Source organism: Coccinella septempunctata, chromosome 3 (genome assembly GCF_907165205.1).
Source record: "Coccinella septempunctata chromosome 3, icCocSept1.1, whole genome shotgun sequence".
In the NCBI taxonomy this organism is placed as follows: Eukaryota; Metazoa; Arthropoda; class Insecta; order Coleoptera; family Coccinellidae; genus Coccinella; species Coccinella septempunctata.
The window spans coordinates 2,298,093-2,316,727 of record NC_058191.1 but is presented as its reverse complement, the minus strand read 5'-3'; the positions used below and the strand labels follow the sequence as shown (position 1 = coordinate 2,316,727).

The 18,635-nt window shown below is 35.8% G+C and overlaps 2 protein-coding genes across 2 annotated transcripts; one reads left to right on the top strand and one right to left on the bottom strand.

Annotated features, from left to right (window-relative positions):
- Positions 1–233: 233 nt before the first annotated feature.
- Positions 234–6,767, bottom strand: LOC123310141 (DNA-directed RNA polymerase III subunit RPC3). Its single transcript, XM_044893542.1, has 4 exons — positions 6,513–6,767; positions 5,719–6,439; positions 4,279–4,793; positions 234–511 (listed from the first exon to the last, which is right to left on the bottom strand). The coding sequence occupies exons 1-4, from the start codon at positions 6,657–6,659 to the stop codon at positions 356–358; spliced, it is 1,539 nt and encodes a 512-aa protein (XP_044749477.1). The 5' UTR covers positions 6,660–6,767; the 3' UTR covers positions 234–355.
- Positions 6,768–9,146: 2,379 nt separating this feature from the next.
- Positions 9,147–18,635, top strand: LOC123309939 (zinc finger CCCH domain-containing protein 14). The gene is made up of 7 exons (XM_044893248.1): positions 9,147–9,376; positions 9,432–9,474; positions 9,529–9,693; positions 9,756–10,648; positions 11,799–12,026; positions 15,215–15,845; positions 18,335–18,635. The coding sequence occupies exons 1-7, from the start codon at positions 9,338–9,340 to the stop codon at positions 18,544–18,546; spliced, it is 2,211 nt and encodes a 736-aa protein (XP_044749183.1). The 5' UTR covers positions 9,147–9,337; the 3' UTR covers positions 18,547–18,635.

Sequence of the window (18,635 nt, the reverse complement as noted above, 5' to 3'; positions counted from 1 at the left end):
AATAACAGCTGAATCGATTCTGACCAAAATCAATAATTTCGTCCTGCTTTAGATGAGCACCAACTTGCAAAAATTACCATCGACAGATCCAAAATTGCGAGATGTAGCGTGCTCACAACAATTTTTACAAAAAATTCGAATAACTCAAAAAACGCGTTTTCTGGTTCCCACCAAAATCAAAAGTTAGTACTCAAGTAAAATATATAATTTTTTTATAGAAGTGAAACAGCAAATACAATCTATTTTTTATTATTCATCCTAGCTTAGATATTTTAAGGTTTATATACAATATATTATATTTCAAATAACTATGTAATATGTACATAACAAATTCAGGATATCCAATTGGTGAACTTCAACTTAACCTAACTTTCGAAAATGTGTATTTTAGATACATTTCCAGAATGAAAATTGTGTGGTCCATTTCCAATTCGGCCAAATTCAGTTTCTTTATGTTTTTCTCAACTTTGGTGATTATTTCTCTTTCTGGAGGAGTTATGTTTTCTTCAAACTGAAAATAAATTTTTTAGTGATATGAAACTTTCTTATTTTCAAATTTGTTCAATTAAATTAAAAATATAAACAACATTGAGAAAATTCAAAATATCTTCAGTCAAAGCAATATGTAATGGCAGTATTTATATCTGCTTTAAAAATACATTCATCGATTCATTGCTGTATCCCCTCACCGGGAATAAATCTACAAAATGACAAAAAAAGAAAAAAAATAAAGGGCTAATTGCGACTGTGTGCCCTCCTGTGACTGAAGGGACCCAACCTTGATCTACAGATCCTTCCACACTCCGGGTATGGATAGTCACCAACCAGATCTGGCCGCCGCTGTATTCTTCTCAAGTCTCAATTATAACTGTGGGCCAAAGACCTCCACTGTGATCTGGCTAACGCTAGTTAGCCCAGTTATGATTTGCATTAACTGATTTTAGGGATTGTGAATTCGCCATACAGAGCTATTTCCTTAGAATGTGGCCGCTGCATCTGAGTCGGACCCTCGTTACTTGAGTCCCAATTGTTGTACAGCTCGCGCGTTGCAAGACCTGCACTCGAAATTTTGTGGAACTATCTGATGTGCATTATCTATCTTAGATAACGTTATTGCGATTGTTCAAGCTATTTAATATGTCGCCTGTAGGGAGTCTAGCTTTCGCTTCCGTAAAGAAGCGTTGGGAGGACCACTGCTTTGTAAACAGCTGTCTTGGTCTTCAGATTGAGGTCGTGATTTTGAATTACTCTGTTCTTTAGCTTACAGAATGCCCGTGATGCCGAATTCCCAAGTATTTGAACTGCTCGACCTGTTCTGGAGTTTCATTCTCCAGGCTGATATCTGGTTGAAGGCTTTCTGGCGGACTTACCAGGATTTTGGTTTTGTCGATATTGAGAGTCTAAGGCCTAAAGCTTCGTATATATGTTTATAGATGTTCAATATTATCTGTGGATCCTCTGAGCTGCTAGCGATAAGTGCGCAGTTGTCTGCATATTGAAGTTCCGCGTACGGGTTTTTGCTCTGAGGCGCTTCAGGTTAAACAGGCCTCCATCAAATCTGAATCTTATCCCAACACCTCTTACGGGCATGCTCATGTCAGCAATTATCGATACAGCTATGGCGAAAAAATTGAACAATAAAGGCGATAATACGCAACCTTGTTTTATTCCAGAGTTGTTTAAGAAATGGTCGGTTGTATAAAGGCTTTTACACACCGCTAAGAATTTTTCGACTACTCCAAGGCGTCCCATGATTTTCCATAGCGCTCCCGATTCACCGAGTCGAAGGCCTTACTTAAATCGATGTAGGCTGTATAGATCCCTGATTGTTATTCACGGGCCTTCTCTTGCAGCTGTCGCAGTGTGAAAATTAGGTCCACCGTACCTCGATTTGTTCGAAAGCCGCACTGGGATTCAGGTAATAGGTTTTCTAAGAGTGGAATCAGACGACCAGCCATAATCTTCGAGAGAATTTTACCGGCCACACTAAGCAACGATATGCGCCTGTAATTGTTGCAATTTGACGTATCGCCTTTGTTCTTATAGGCACATCTCCTTGTTTCCAGTTCTTGCGGAATAGTGTTAGGAGACTATTGACAAGGACTTCATCCAGGGCTTTGAATATCTCCGCTGGAATGCCGTCTAGACCAGGTGACTTATCATTTTTCACATTTTTAATCGCACTTATGATTTCCGACATTGAGATTTCGTCATCAAGCGATGTCATCGGATTATACGCGGGGAGCCGGTCTAAAATGGATAAATCCGAGCCGTTATTTTGATTCAAGACCTGTGAGTAATGCTCCTTCCATCTTCGAGAATTTTTCTATCATCAGTTAGAATAGCTCCATGAGCATCCCTTATAGGCAAGTCAGCTTTTCTGCTTGGACCATAAACAGTTTTGATAGCTTCGAAAAAAAGCCTGTAGTCAAGCGTAAGCTTATATTTCCCTAGCTCTAGCTTTTTCTTTCCACCAGCTATCTTTGCGATATGAGATTCGCTGTCGGCGAACGAGTCTGGGGATTTTTGGGAGCGTTCTGTGTCCAGTATTTCTTTCGCTGTATTTGTAAGAGATGATTTAAAGCGGAGCCAATGACTCTCAATGTCGTCGTTAGGATTTCTTTGACGGCAGCTGTGAATCTTTCTTTTGTAGACGGGTTTTGTAGTTTGGAGATTTGAAGGCGCTCTCTTAGTACCTTTGGCTTGCGTTGGTATTTTGGGAGCATTGAGATCTTCATTCTCGAGATTACCAGCCTATGATCAGTCCAGCATTTCAGATCTGCTCTGGGTTTAGTGATCAACACCCTTTGGAGATCTTTTCTTCTCACGATCACATAGTCGAGAGTATGCCAATGTCCTGAGCGCAGGTCCCCCTTGAATTGGGTCTCGTAATAAAATAGGTGTTCGTTATACACAGATTGTGTTCTGCACAAAGAGCCAGCAGACGTTCTCCGTTCGAATTAATGCTATCTGTGCCGTGTTTCCCTATTATTCCTGGCCACAGTTCTGAGTTTTGACATCTACCCACTCTGGTGTTGAAGTCCCCAAGTAGAATAATTCGTTCCCGTTTTGGGATTTTACTTAACGTAGCAACGAGTGTTTCATAGAAAGTGTCCTTTGAGTTGTCAGAGGAGTTCAAAGTGGGTGCGTATACCTACTGCAATGATGTTCACAAACGTGTTGTTTGCTGCAGGAAAGCGTAGGGTCATTAAACGTTCTGAGATGCCAACTGGATTTTCGGTTCGTTTGGCGGCCAGGTCGTTTCTTATGGCAAAGCCTACGCCATGTTGTCTGATTTCGCCTTCCGGCAAGCCCTTCCAGAAAAAATTATACGCTTGTTCTACCAAGCTACCTTCGTCCGAAAAGCGTGTTTCGCTTAAAGCAACTATTGCAATGGATGTTCGTTGCAGTTCCTTATCGATTAGGGCAGTACGCCTCTCTGGTCGGTCTGCCTTAGGGTTGTCTAGCAAGGTTCTGATGTTCCATGCTGCAAAAGCTATGTGCTTTTCATTGGTGTTTGTTCGATGATTCACTCGCTCAGGCACCCTCCCCCGGAGATCCGAATGGGAGGGTATTTTATCTCCGGATACAAATTTTGTCCTGTTTGACTGATCCATCTTTTTGTAGGAGCTGCGTTAAAAGGTGTTTTAAAGCTGCACTGGTAACGCTGTCAGTGTAACTTTGGTTGCGGTTGCGACTAGATTATCTTGTGGCACAGGTATCCTGAGACGACAAGGTCTGAGACGTTACTTAAGCAATGCAGAGAGCCATTTCCTGCTCAAGCCAATATTTAGGATAGGTCATTGTGGGAAACAGAGTTATACCGCTCATATCGATTGAAATTTATTCTGGGAGGATTCTGCATTTCTTAATAAACTTTTTAGGGTTTTCACTTTCACCAATCTCTGAAACAAAATCAATTAAAAATGAAGTCAACGATTTGCTTCTGCGTGAATTCTTGCACTAATTTGTCCGGAGCAAATTAACTAGAAAAGATTGTTGCCTGACAATGAACTGAAAATAAATAACGTTGAAATTATAATTTTAAGTGGTAACGTTGATTACATTTTCAATTGATTTTGTTTCAGAGATTGGGAGTGAAAACCCTAAAAAGTTTATTATACCTCACCGCGAGTAGGTCAGGTTGGTATTTGAGGGGAGAGGCTATAAAACGCATCCTTCCCCCTTACACCCAAATACAAATACAAATAAATTTTTTGAATGTATGTTATGAATGAACAATCAAAGTTTGAATTATTTGATTGTGCTATTACTTACTTCAGCTATTTGCTCCTCTGTGGCCCCTTGAGATTTCATCAACAAAACAATCATATTGCATCTTTGCTTCTTGTCGAGTAGCCTCTTATTAGTGTCATATTCGTGATTTCTTTTTGCAATAAGATTATATAGTGTTTTGAAGCACAAACTATACAAATTTTCTACAATTGATTCTAGTTCAATATAGAATAACGTGGGTGATTTAACTGGTCCACTATTTGATGTGGGTTTTTTAAAATCCTTGATTTTCAAGAATTTCTCTTGTACTAATTCGTATGAAATTTTCTTGGCATCCTTGGATGGAATCATTACCAACTGTTGTAGTTGTTCAGGGTCTATAAACTCTTTCTCTTTGACCAATCTGAATATTCTAGTTGCTTTTGAATCAAACTTCTGAAGAATAACTTGTTCAACTACCTCCCAAGCCAGTACAGTAAATGCTTTTTTTAGATGTATTTGGAAAGAACCCCCACTTGCTTCTCCAGCTTTAACAATGATGTCATGATTATCTTGTTCTGAAAAATAAAATGGTTTCTCTTGTAGAACTTAATAGACAGTGATCAATTTTGTGCCTAATTTTTTTATACATTTTTGTTTCCCCATTTTATCAATACCTACAAATAAAATTTCCATGTAAGAAATTTTTTTTCACTGTCTTGATCTAACCTAACCTTAAAATTATTCAGATAAGAAATGCCTTATAGGGTACTCTAACGATTTGTCAAAATCAACTGACCGTTCATTACCGTGGGGCACACAAAGCTTCTTATTATCAGTGTAAAGAGTCATTTTGTAGAAAGTTATAGTCTAATCACTCTAATCTAACGTAGGGAAGAACATTTTTTCCAAAAACGTGCACAAAACACAATGCTCGACCAAAACAGCATGCGAATCAATGGAGGGAAAAGCTTGTGTGCCCCACGACAGCGAACGCTTAGCTGATTTTGACAAATCATTAGAGTTCCCTATAGGGCATTTCGGTTCAGCTGACTTTGACAGGACCGCTGAGGGTCATATAAGTGTTGGTAAGGTTCATGTTATTGTGATTTTCGATATAAAAATTATAACTAGTTAGTATATCAATGAATTTCGAATATTTTTTATAAATCCTTATACATTTTTTGAGAAAATATCATTGAGTGAATGTTATAATCCTTCAGTAAGTTATTAAGTATGATAGAAAAATGACTAATGTTGACACTGACTTGTACAATTTCAAGTTTTGTGATCACGAGTGTCATAGAGGGTTTGTTTGCTCCTCAAGTGACACACAAACCATCTATGACACAAATGTTGAGCCTGCACCAATCGATTTCTTATGAAAAAATGTTTGTGTGAAAAAAATAACGAACCAAATCAATTACTGTCAGTACAGTCCAGCTCTTTCACATAATACTTCTGTATTAACACAATTAACTATTAAAAAAAATATCTGCTCACCTATTATGTTCACATATTGATCAAAAAAAGTGATAAGATTTGGGTGAGTTACTTTCTTTGTTGCAACTCGTTTAATCTCAGACAGTGGAACAGGATTTGAAGACTCTGCCCATGGATCAGTTCTTATGTACATTTGTTGTATTAACAACTTCACAAATTCACCTGCATTGTCATCAATTCTATTTGTGAAGGCATCAACAATACATTGGTCTCTCATATCTTGATGAAACCTGTCAAAATTTACAGTCCAATATTCATTAGCAGGTAATTCCTTTTTATCAATTTTTTTCATGTGAGCCTGGGTCAATAAATGCATATCAATTGAAAGTTGATCAGGCATTTCTGATTTGGGAATCTCAAGAACAGGTACTGGATGCTCATCTTCCTCACTTAGTTTAATTCTTTCAATATATTTGGCCACTGCCAGTGATACAAATTTATCTTTAATAGTAGAAAGTTCACTTTTCTCACAATTCAATCGTTCTGCTATATTGAGAATTGTATTTCCAGCAGTTAAATAACCATTCTGCAGTAATTCCTCTATAATCATCTCAGACTGATCACCAAATTTTTTTTTAATTAATATCATGTATTGAGGATAGCGCAGCATGCGCAATACATTTTCAATACACAGTGCATATTCTGCAATACTTCGCTTAAAACTGCATCGTTCGAATGAAACCAACTTATATTTGATTAGGATGCATAATGCTTCTTTGACCTGGAAATAATCGAAATATGAATATCACTAACTTGATTCACTTATCTTGATGCTGCTAAAATAAAAAGATTACCTTCGACAAGGGAAGGTCCGTGATACGTTTAATTTGGTTTAAGGTAAGTGATCCATGCATTTGAAGAACATAAGCTATTTGTTCAATTATTTGGCCAAACCTATCGCGAATTATTAAAGAAACAACGTCTCCTACTCGAATATGCATTTTAGCACTTAAACGAATATATAAATTCCTGTAATGTGATGAACTCTTCAAGTACAAAACAAGATCAAGATCAGCATTCAGCAAAAAAAAAACAAAACAAAAACTTTTGAGGTTAGACGTTAGACTTAATCATAGACCTAATAATACATTATTTTATTAGGTCTATGGACTTAATCTTTGGTTAGACGAAAGAAGGAGGGTTAGAAAATGTCATAAGCTTTGTTTTGGTTGCGAAATTCAGAACGGTTCTCGGATGGTTCTAATTCTGCGCAGAACTGATGCGCCGTGGAAGCTCGGCCATGAACTATTCCAGAACGGTTCTGGAAGTCATCAAACCAAAACACAAAAACAGCTAATGAACCATCGAACATAGATCAGTGTTTCGGCGCCAATATTTGAACTTAGGTAGTTTACCATCCCTGAAATAATAATAAACCACACCCTATCCCCCGCAACATTGTCGCCTGCATAAGAAAAGTTCAAGTTGCTTCAGCCAGAGCTTCAGCCTTATTATATTAATAATAAATTTATTCATGATGAGTGATGAAAGTAAGTCTTATAGAGAATTTCTTGTGAAATGATGATTAATAGTTGATATATTTCAGATGTTGTAGAATATATTTCTTTGGACAATAATTTGGACAATTATTTCTTTAATAGCCGAGATAGAAATCTAGCCTTAATAGATCTATATAAAAAATTTAAATCAAGAGTGGGAACGGTGGAAATGCGATCAAACAAAAAATTATGGGAAGTGGTTGCTAAGGAATTGGCAAAGATTAACAAGATGTACCACTCCACTATTTTGACCAACCGAGTTTCGTTGACCTTGAGCAGCTCGCATCTCGAAGTGGGCGGAGTTAGAAAGAACAAATGTCAAACTAACCTCAAAAAGTACAAGCAAACTTGTCATTCCGTGTTGCTACAAGTGATATTTTAAAGAATATTTTCGTTGTTACCAGCTACGGAAGAGTGGTATTCAAGTTTATTAATGATGCCTAGAGGATAAACAAGATTGGGGGTTTTTATGCTTACATAATTCAAGAAAGAGATATGTTACAGTACCGATAAGTTTCCACTTGTGGTTGCTCTTGTTTCAATAACCAGTTCTTAAACAAATCGGCAAATGAAAACCTTCAAGAGCTCATCAACCTACCAATACTTTAAAGCAGGCTTTTTATCTGGGTTACACTGTGGTGTTTTCGCTTTAAAATATTCTGGTATTTCACAAAAGGTCTGCACGGTTGAATTGGAGTACAATATGTAGAGAAAGAAAAGAAATAATGACTAACCTTTAATAATATGCTACATTATGAAATGCATTGGTGATATACCGAATGTGTTCGGCTGACTAGTGCTCCTGACCGTTAACTATGCAGCGGTTGTAAAAGTAATTTGGGGATGGAATAAGTTTTCAATAATCTAAATACATTATATAATGTAACTTAATTTGTATTGAATTCTCTCGAAAAGATGCAAAGCTTCATTGAAAAGGTGTATTTGCTTTATTATGAAAAGGAAACAGTACTAAAATATTATCAGTACAAATATATGAACATTATCAAAGTATAACTAGCCGAAATAAATGAACATTATTAGTATAATCGGAATAAAAATATATCCAATATAAGCAGTTCTTTCAATAGTGTCAAACCATTTTACCTTAACTAACACCCATTTTTATTTTGCAGTTTCATTCTTGACATCTCTTTATAAAATACATTATAGTGCCCAGCACGTTATAAGATTTTGCAAGTAACATCACGATTACTTTTTATAATAATTATGAATTTGATGCTCATTATAGTAAAACACAATTATTGGAAAAACAGGCCTTAAAAGGCATACCACTTCACTTCAGAATGACTACGTGTTATTTAACCATGAATATGGAATATCGGTTGCTCCAAACAAGAATCTATTCGAATGGATAATTAGAATTAACAAAAACTGAATTCATCAAAAGCTTCACAAAAATATTAAACAAAATACGATTGACAATTGACTTGACATTAACGTCAAAACGAGAGCCGATTTCATTCTTCAAGCTGATTGGCCCATTCAATATATCTGCGATGTGATTGGATCACCCCGAACTTGAAACCAATAAGCGTTAGTTTGGAGTGTAGAATGATTTGAAGGTCTCCCCACCATTTACACAGACTCAGGAACTAAATTGGACGAGTGAAATCTCTTGTTCCTCTTTGGAATTGGTCACCATTTTTAAGGTTCCAGTAAGATTAGACTTTCTTTTTCTTGCATTCTTGTGTATGAATTATGCACGATGGTGATGTTTATGAAAGGAACATAATAACATTTCAGTATTTTTTCATCACAACGATGATTACTTTTGATTATTTCAGAAATCCTACAAAATGTAAAAATGTTAGTTTTTCATGAAAGAAGAATGAAGAGTTGAATGGCACAGTAAATTTCCCTTCCTCCGAGTGTTCTGTGGTTCCGAGTTTGATTGTGAACTTCTGTGAGTGAAACTGACGTTTCAATTTGAACCAGGGATAAAAGCGAAAAGCCTGAATTTCAAATTTATTCATTTCTGAATAATAATATGTGCGTTCTATTATCGAAGGAGTACGACAAATTTCGATATTTTCTCTGAATAGGAGGACCCTATATTGATGTAATAAAAATTTATATTTTATTTATAAATAACCATCAAAATGGTTGACATGGGAGCTGAGGTTGGTCAAAAAATGAGGGTAAGTTTCAGTAGATTCGCTTCTTACTTTATTCTAAAACGACTTTAAATTGCAGTCAGCGATCAAAGCGAAATTAACAGAACTGGACTGCTATGTTGGTAAGTTCCTCGAAAAATGTTTCGTATGTGGCTTTCATATAGAATCTTTTTCAGATGATGAGTTACCTGATTATATTATGGTGATGGTTGCGAATAAACGCACCAAAACACAGATGAATGAAGATTTATCCCTTTTTTTGAAAAAAAAGACTTCCACATTTGTTGACTGGCTTCACATAGTTTTGAAAAAGCTCAAAGAAGTTACTGTCACCAATTTAGGTGCGATGAGTTAACATTGTTTACTTTTAATAGGACTCAAACTTATAATATATTTTTTGCAGATGTTTATAAGAAAGGTGGAAAGAGAAAATCTAATGAACTACTTGAGGCCAAAATAAATTACAAGAAGATAAAAAAAGAAACGTTGAAATCTTCTGATGAAACCATTGTTAAAGAAGAACACAAATTTGATTTGGATAAATCTTTAACAGACGATCTTCCTCTCAATGTAAATGTGAAATCTATATCTGAAAATAGAAAAATAGTTCTTATGACAGATTCATCACAGAATAATGATACTATACCTCCTACATTAGAAGTTGAACAGCCAAGTTTGAAACAATTAGAAGATATTGAAACTCAAATAAAAAATGTCAAAAGTAGGTTGGGTTTTAAAGTGGATGAAGATATTGAAGAATCTGAATTGCGCAAGTTAGTTGAGGACAGTCGAAGAAAATCAACAGTTGATAAAGTTTTGAGAAACGAGAGGAAAATTGTTCTTGATACATCAAAAACTGAAGAAGCAGCATCACAAGTCATTGGGGACAAAGATGGTAGTGTTAAAGAATCTAATTTTAATAATGATGACTCGAATATTAGGAAGGAGCATTCAAAGATCGTATTTTCTAAAGATGACTTCAGATCATCTTCTAGGTCGCCTTCTAGAAAAAAATCTGTTCTAGACAGACTCGGAACGTACGGAGATGGATCAAGTAAATCGGTAATGAGTAGGCTTGGTAATTTTCAGTGGAATGATGGGAATAGGGAAACAGACAAAAGATGTGAAGATTTGAGGTATAGAAATACAAGAAAATCAAAAGATGTGAAAGATCAACATGTTAGAGAAAAAAACAGAAAATCAGCTGTAGAAAGAAATGGTGAATCTCAGAGTAAGAGTGGAAAAGATTTACGAAGTCATTTATCACGAGGAGGATCGAGTCTTCCATTCAAAAAGGTAATTAAGGAATTTTCAGTTTTGTGAAAAAATTTGATAGACATTTGCAGACAGTGTTTGATTTTGTTCGTGATTTTTTCATACTTCTAGTTTCTCATGAGAAATCAATCAGTTTCAATTTCAATGAACACTTTATTTATGAGATAATAATTAGTCGGTAGATCTACTATATCAGTAGTTTTTTTTATTGCCTGTTTATTTTATTTTTTAACCAGATTATTACCTGAATCCTGCATGGCCAATTTAATGCTTTAGCCCAGGTAATACTGTGATCCCAGGTAAATTTTATTTTCTGCCTAAATTCATTTTCTCGGGAAATATCTGTGAGAAAACTTTGCTCGTTAAGAGCACTTCTCATCAGGAATAAATGCCTCAGATAGATATGGGTCTTGTTCATTTTTATATTAAATCATTCCATGCCAGTCGAAACCCTCTTGAAATAGAACATTATTTTGAATTGAATTAAAAATGTGACTATTGTTTATTATGAAAGCCTGAAATCAATGGCTTCATTCACGACTTGTTCCTGAAAAGCGATATTTTTCCTTACCGCTTCATTATATAGGAATTGAAAACCTACTTCAATGACTCGACACTGTAGTGATTCCTTGATTTCATGATTTGTCATTGAAATTAAAAAAAAATTGTATCAGAATTATCAAAACCATAGAAAAACAAAATCCATAGGACCTTGTTCAATCCACACGCTGAGGGGCAAACAAACCATCTATGATCACAAATCTTCAAATCGCACAAGTGAATGTTCTCGATACTAGTCAGCTTTCTATCATTATGATGATGAGGGTGTTGAAAAACCATCCCAAACCACAAAAACATGAACGTAACCAACACGTGTGTGCTCGTCAGGCAAAATGGCGGTCCTGTCAAAGTCAGCTGATCCCAACCCAACTGCGATAACCTAGAAAAACTCATTGGAGTTGTCAAAATATATGGAGAGATTTCATTATTCAGAAATTAATATCTCCTAATCTATCAGCTTGTCGAAGTTGAGACTAATGCTAATCGACTACTCATAAAGAACTGTATAATTGAAAAAAATTAGGAACAAAATTGATCACTGTCCATAAGGTTCATCCCTATTTTATTACCCAAAGTAAGCTTCTATTCACTATAAACAATTTCATTTAAGGACATGAAGAAAAGGCTAGGCTTGTCCTCCAAAATAACCATTCCACAGATAGACCCGCAACTGCTTGATGATACTTTTAAAAAAAGAGAAGTTGTGAGCGTAGTTAAAGTAAAGCCTAGGGTTTTGCCGCCGAATGTGCAGCAAGCCAACAAAAACCTCTTATTGAAGGCCGTAGCTGATGCCCAGAAGAGTATAGCACAATCGAAACCTGTTGGGAAAAATCTGAAGGTAATTTGAAATTAATACAAAGCTTTTCATTTCACCCTTAAATCGTTACTAGTGTATTGCTTTTTGTTATTACTGCACCCACTTTACTTTTAACATTTTACTCTACTCTACTCTACTCATCCATTACTGGTTGTAAGGCGTGTCGGTCCTACCTACCAGACCTGCGACCGCTACCAAAGCGGACTGTTGTGGCAAACAGACAGGATCAGAGTGGTTACCTTCACCCTCTAGCCCCATCTTCCTAAGGAAACGGATGGAAGGAGAGGGGGAATGTTTCTTGAGTTCCTCTAGATCCAGCTTGAGCGAACCAAAGATTCCAAATCTGACCTGAATGGGTTCTCGGTTCATATTGGGTGGCGCTCTGTGATACTCAGTAGCGCGTGCCAGTATTGAATAAGGGTCCGTCAATTCCAAACGTTTTTCCGTCGGAGAAGAAGCTATGTTGCTCTGACGAGGTCAAATGATGCCGAAACCATGGTAATAATCTGCTTTTCTTCGGAGGAACGTTCTCCATTTAGCGGCCCTGACGATGGCACATTGGCTAGCTCAATTCAGATCGTAACACTTGTTGATATTCATATCCGCGGGTGGTATGCATCTGAATTAATTCTTATTATACCTGTAGAAGTCCACAACTCCCCAAATTGATTATTGTGTTCCTTGATGAGTGCAGCAACGGACTAGATTTCTTATGGAGAAAGAGATGTTTTTATTCGTCTTCATTTTTCCCACTAGGTTTTCGCTTTCTCTCAAAAAATCAATTTTTACAACATGTCAACAGTATTTTTGGTTTTTGGTTGGAACTACACTGAGCATAATTCCACTGTTATTAACTTATTTGCATCTTTGTCTAATTCATTGGAAGGGTCGCATTTCCTTTTTTCACTAAAACACCCTGTATTAGTATTTTAAAATTACTTGATATTGTAGATCTGTCATGATCGTTGCTATTAAACTATAATTCCACAGTAGGATGGTGCAATTTTTTTGCCATAATGTCAACATACAAGGTGACAATTTAAAAACTTGCCCGGCTAATTATGTCGCGACAAGGATGATTTCAGAGAAAATGCCGGAACAGGTCAATTTGTATTCGTAAGGGGACATATTTTGAACATAATTGTAAGCCAAAATCTCCTCAACCCTAAGTGTAGGAGCAATCACCCCTAAATTCTCAATAGGGAATAGGGGGTGAGATTTACCTCACCGCGGAAACTATTCAAAATCATACTTCAAATATGGGGTTTTAAAATTTAAATCGCTTTGTGCGGAGTTCACGATTTGACAACAGCGCTTACAAGACAATGAAAAGAACAATGTTCCATCGGCTTGTTTATAAAATAACAGCTGTTGATCTACAGGCGCGTACTTACTGGCGAGCTTCAACTGCAACCGGCCATAAAAATCCCATAAAATTTTACGACTTTCCTCGTAGAGATGCAGACTTCATAGACAGCCATCTTTGTCTATCTCATCAAGATAATGCATTTGTTTTCCTTTATTATCAAGGCATATTTCAGTCGATGTTGCCAGCTGGTGCAATTCTCACAAAACGCTTTAAACTTTAAATACCCATTTTTATTTTTCATTTTTAAGTGCTTAAAATAATTTTTTTTTTGGGAAACGATTAAAATGGTTATTTCAAAATGTGATGTTTCAAAGATATTTCATAAAAAATACATAATTTTCGTCAGAAGGAGTATTCCCTATTATGTCTCGACAAGGATGTTTTCCAAGAAAAAGCCGGAACAGGTCAATTTTTAAATGGAGGGGGACATATTTTGAGCAAAATTGTAAGCCGAAATCTCCTCAAACCTAGGTGTAGGGGCTATCACCCCTAAATTCTTCATAGGGAATAGAGGGTGAGCTTAACTTCAATTGGAAGACAATATGTCCCTCTACATAATACTATTATTGTCTTTCAATTGAGGTATAGCTCTCACCCTCTATTCCCTATTAAGAATTTAGGGGTGACAACCCCTACACTTAAGATTGAAAAGATTTTGGCTTACAATTCTGCTAGAAACATGTATCCCTCCGAATAAAAATCAACCTGTTCCGGCATTTTCTCTGAAAGCATCCTTGTCGAGACATAATGGAGGAGTTCCCTACATGTTGGCCAACCTAGAAAAAGGTCTAAAAGGTCTACCAACGGGGAATGATTGGTTTCTAACGAAACCTACTTCATTCTTTCCGCAATGATCAAATATATTTATGAAATTCTACCGAGCTTTCTAGAGTTTACTGTTAAAGAGAAAAAATGATTTTCATAACCTCGATTGCTGATTGGTTGAAATTTATGTTGGTATTACTACTTCTTGTGACAATTGACATATTTCATTGGCAAATGTCATTTTTAGTGATATATATATATATATATATATATATATATATATATATATATATATATATATATATATATAATATTAATATTAATATTGTCAATGTGCTGTATAGCTTACAAAATACAAGAAAACAAGAATGCCTTCAAGCAAAGATTGTGCAGATAACCAAAACTTTGCCCATAACCTAACAGATAACTTTTTCCTTCTGACATTTGCCAACGAAACATGTCAATTGTCACAAGAAGTAGTAATACCAATATAAATTTCAACCAATCAGCAATCGAGGTTATGAAAATCTTTTTTTCTCTTTAACTGTAAACTCTAGAAAGCTCGGTAGAATTTTATGATTATATTTGATCATTGCGGAAAGAATGAAGTAGGTTTCGTTAGGAAGCAATCATTCCCCGTTGGTAGACCTTTTAGACCTTTTTCTAGGTTGGCCAACATGTAGGGAACTCCTCCATTGGCCTGGCAAGTTTTCAAATTGTCAGCCCCTATAACTACTTTAAGGACTCTATAAATATTTGCAAACCACAGTATTCATGTAGAGGGTCAAGTGATCTTTTAATTGAGGTATAGCTCACCCCTATTCCCTATTGGGAATTTAGGGGTGATAGCTCCTACACCTAGCGTTCAGGAGATTTCGGCTTACAATTCTGCTGAAAATATGTCCCCTTACGAATAGAAATTGACCTGTTCCGGCAGTTTCTCTGGAATCATCCTTGTAGTGACATAATTGGACTGGCAAGTTTTAAAATTGTCACCCTGTTTATGTGGAAAACAGACATTTTGTTTCTAGCATGGTGTAAAATCTCGGAGTTTATGAAGAGCACTTATTTACAGGTCAATCCAGCCAAATTGTCAGGCTCCTTCAATTGTCATGAACAAACTGCAGTATCTCCGTGTAATGTCAAGCAGCGGAAAGTATCACAAGAGGGTAAAGAAAAACTGAAACAATTTTTATCTAGTCAAAGTGAAGAATCTTCAGACCAAGAGTATATACCTATTCCTATAAAAAAGCCAACGGCCAAAGTAGAATATTTTCCGAGCTCCCTGGAAAAAACGGAGGAAAATGATGGAAATACGGAGAAGAAACACAAATTCATTGTTACTTTAGATGGTATACAAAAAAGTGACATGGTTGCTCGATTATCTGTTAAAGATAGACTCAATAGCAGAAAAACTCCATCACCCATAATTTTTGATGCTGGCAAAAGTGACACAAAGACTGAAAGAAAAATACCTGACGAACTTCCAATAGTTCCCATGGCCTTTTCTAAAAAAAAAGAAAAGTGTAAATATTTTCCATCGTGTAAACACGGAGAAAAATGTGAATTCTTACACCCAGTCAAGATGTGTGAACAATTTCCTTTCTGTAAATTTGGCGACAAGTGTCTTTATATTCATCCCAATTGTAAATTTGGAACGTCATGCACTAAGAGAGATTGCCCTTATTCTCATTCAAATGGATTTGGTAAGTTAGAATTCTTTTTTTTTTGTTATGTGTTATCGGCAATCTGTATAATCTGGTTTTCTATACAATACCTAGGAAATGTATAGAATATATAAAACGTATGTGAAGTTTTGAGAAAAACTTTTGCTACAGTCTAGATATCTTTCCGAAATTTGCTTCACGTTTTCAGTGCATCAAGAAGCATCATTTTACGACGTAGGTACTAACAACGTTTTTATTTTTGCCAGTGTCTTCCTGTACAAATTAGTTTTGGAAAAAATAGTACGCCACTGCTTTATCATCGAAATAAAATGATATTTCTGGCTCACTCATCATTTTCTGAGAAAATTTGATATTCTGATTTAGAAAAAATTTAAAACGTTTTACTTCAGATTGTAATCGCTTGAGTATGGAAATAGGTTCTTTTCTTTTTTCCAGCTGTTGAGTTCATTGAATATCAAATGTCATTCAAATCAGATAAAATTAAAAATTGTAGTTATTTTCGACTACGACCTTTTTTTCCATTTTCCTTCACTCGTTTCTGTTTCTAAAGTGTCACATTTCCGCACTAGTTCGAAAAAGTATCTCCTTCGTAAGTGGGATGAGTGCGGCAAAGCAGGTAAATATGCATTGTAGAAAAAATTATAAATTTCCTGACTAGTGCGGAAAGCTCACGACTGCTGTTGACCTAACGATGGGTAAGCAGTCACGTGCGGTAAAGCCATTTTACGCATGAGCTGGGAACATGATCGCGAAATATCACTTTCTCGCACTAGTGCGGAAAAATATCACCTTCCTCCAATAGCAGGGGGGAATTCACTTTCGCGCACTAGTGTGCACTTTCTAAACTGAAAAGAGTGCGGAATGTGAGTGAAAATGCACGGCAGTAGAAAATATTTATTTTCTTAACAAGAGCGAAGGGTCCTACTTTTAGCATGCAACTGCTGTTGACTCAACGACGAGCAAGCAGTCGGGTGCGGGAAAACAACTGTACGCATGAGTTGGAAACATTATTTTCCCCATTTCTCTTCACTCATTTCAATTTCTAGACTGCTGTTGAACGAACGGTGGGTAAGCAGTTGCCTTCGGAAAATATACAGGGTGGGCAAAATTCGTTGTCTACTGAAGGGATCTCTAGAACTGTGGTAGCTAGAAGAAAACGGACGACACATTCTCGAGCACTTTTTTCTTGAGTAATCCAAAACTGAAAACAGATCCAGCCTAACGTTCATAGATTTTGAGTTATGAACGAAAATTCAGAAATTGTCATTTTCAATGAAGCTGAAAAACTCGCTTCTTTGAACTCGTGTTCGAAATCCGTTTTGACATTCTACAGGCACTTTTTTATGAGGAATTCGAATATGATATTAATAAATTTTTTGATCCAGTCATTTTCGAGATACGACAGGAATTTCTGATTTTTCAAATGTAAACTACAGTTGAAAGTTCTTTCATCTTGCTGCAATTTTTTTGCTGATTTCAAAAAGGTATTATATGTCGCTATTCACTTGAATATAACATAAGAAAAAAAAATGCAATAATTTTTCCTGCTTTTCGATTCACTGTTGAATTTTCAGTAGATTGGCGTGACCATATCGACCGTTGAAAATGCATTATGGTTCATGAACTTCACATAATCCTATGTGAACTCAACCTTCTGCTCGAAATCACCGACTGTCGAATGATTATTTCTTTTATATATCGATATCGAGATCGGTATCCTTTAAAAAAGAATAAAAGACTTTCGTCTGATTATTAAAGAAGGAAATTTATTCAATTATCGTTTTTCTATTTATGAAAGAAACTTAAAGAGTTTATATAAATAAAATACGATAGCTATCTATAATTAATTTTTACAAAAGTAAGATGATGAAAAATAGGTACTTCTGTCAACGGTAGTGTTCGAATTGTGAATCATCATAAGATAAGCATGCCAAACATCGCGAGAATGAACGATGGCAAATTAATCATCGAAATATTTATTCATCAATCCGTGATTCCAATCATAGAGACTTAGGTTCACAAAATATAATATATTCTTCATGACATGATCTCCGTATTGAGAATAGTATATTATTCCATAAGGAGCGCCACTTTTCATGGCGAGCTTACGTTCGGCGAGTTATTGAATGCGAGTCAATTCGTTTAAATCTGGAGAACGGACTAATCCTCATTGGGAGGAATAAATCGATCGAAAACAAACCCAACCTTCGCATTGAAATGGACGAATAGTCATAATATTTCATTTTCTGTTAATTTGCCCGTATTGACATGAAAATTATTACGAATATATAGATCCTTTTTTTGATTTTTTTGAACTTCATTGAGTTTTCTACTGAGGCATTTCTCACGCGACTCCCCTATAGAAGCTTCGCGACCCTAGCGTTATACAGAATACACATTGCCGATAACATATGATTGTTTCATAAAGTTAACTGCCCTCGCTTGAGTACATCAAGGAGCACTCTATTTCATGGAGAGAGAAACTAAATTCAGTTCTTTTTTTACAGGTGTGAAAAATCCAGCTGCTGCAATCACTATCAAGCCACAGGTCATGAAAGTTCAAATTTGTAAATTTTTTCCTCAATGTATGAATATGAATTGTATATTTTATCACCCTAAACCATGTAAATATGGTATTTATTGTAAGAATCAATCAGTATGTAACTACATCCATACAAATTTTCCAAGTAAAAATAGTCTTACTTGGAGATCAAAATAGAAAACAGAATCAATGTAATATTAAACAAAGTATTGGAATTGTACAGTAAGTGTATAAATAGAAGTAATAAATGAAGGATTTTTTTCTTA

Excerpts from the sequence above, each read along its gene's own strand:
- LOC123310141 (XM_044893542.1), bottom strand. The coding sequence starts at position 6,659 with ATGCATATTCGAGTAGGAGACGTTGTTTCTTTAATAATTCGCGATAGG. Across the intron at positions 6,440-6,512 it reads CGGACCTTCCCTTGTCGAAG|GTCAAAGAAGCATTATGCAT; the intron begins GTAATCTTTTTA and ends GATTATTTCCAG. Across the intron at positions 512-4,278 it reads CAGAGGAGCAAATAGCTGAA|TTTGAAGAAAACATAACTCC; the intron begins GTAAGTAATAGC and ends ATTTATTTTCAG.
- LOC123309939 (XM_044893248.1), top strand. The coding sequence starts at position 9,338 with ATGGTTGACATGGGAGCTGAGGTTGGTCAAAAAATGAGG. Across the intron at positions 9,475-9,528 it reads AGAACTGGACTGCTATGTTG|ATGATGAGTTACCTGATTAT; the intron begins GTAAGTTCCTCG and ends AATCTTTTTCAG. Across the intron at positions 12,027-15,214 it reads CTGTTGGGAAAAATCTGAAG|GTCAATCCAGCCAAATTGTC; the intron begins GTAATTTGAAAT and ends ACTTATTTACAG.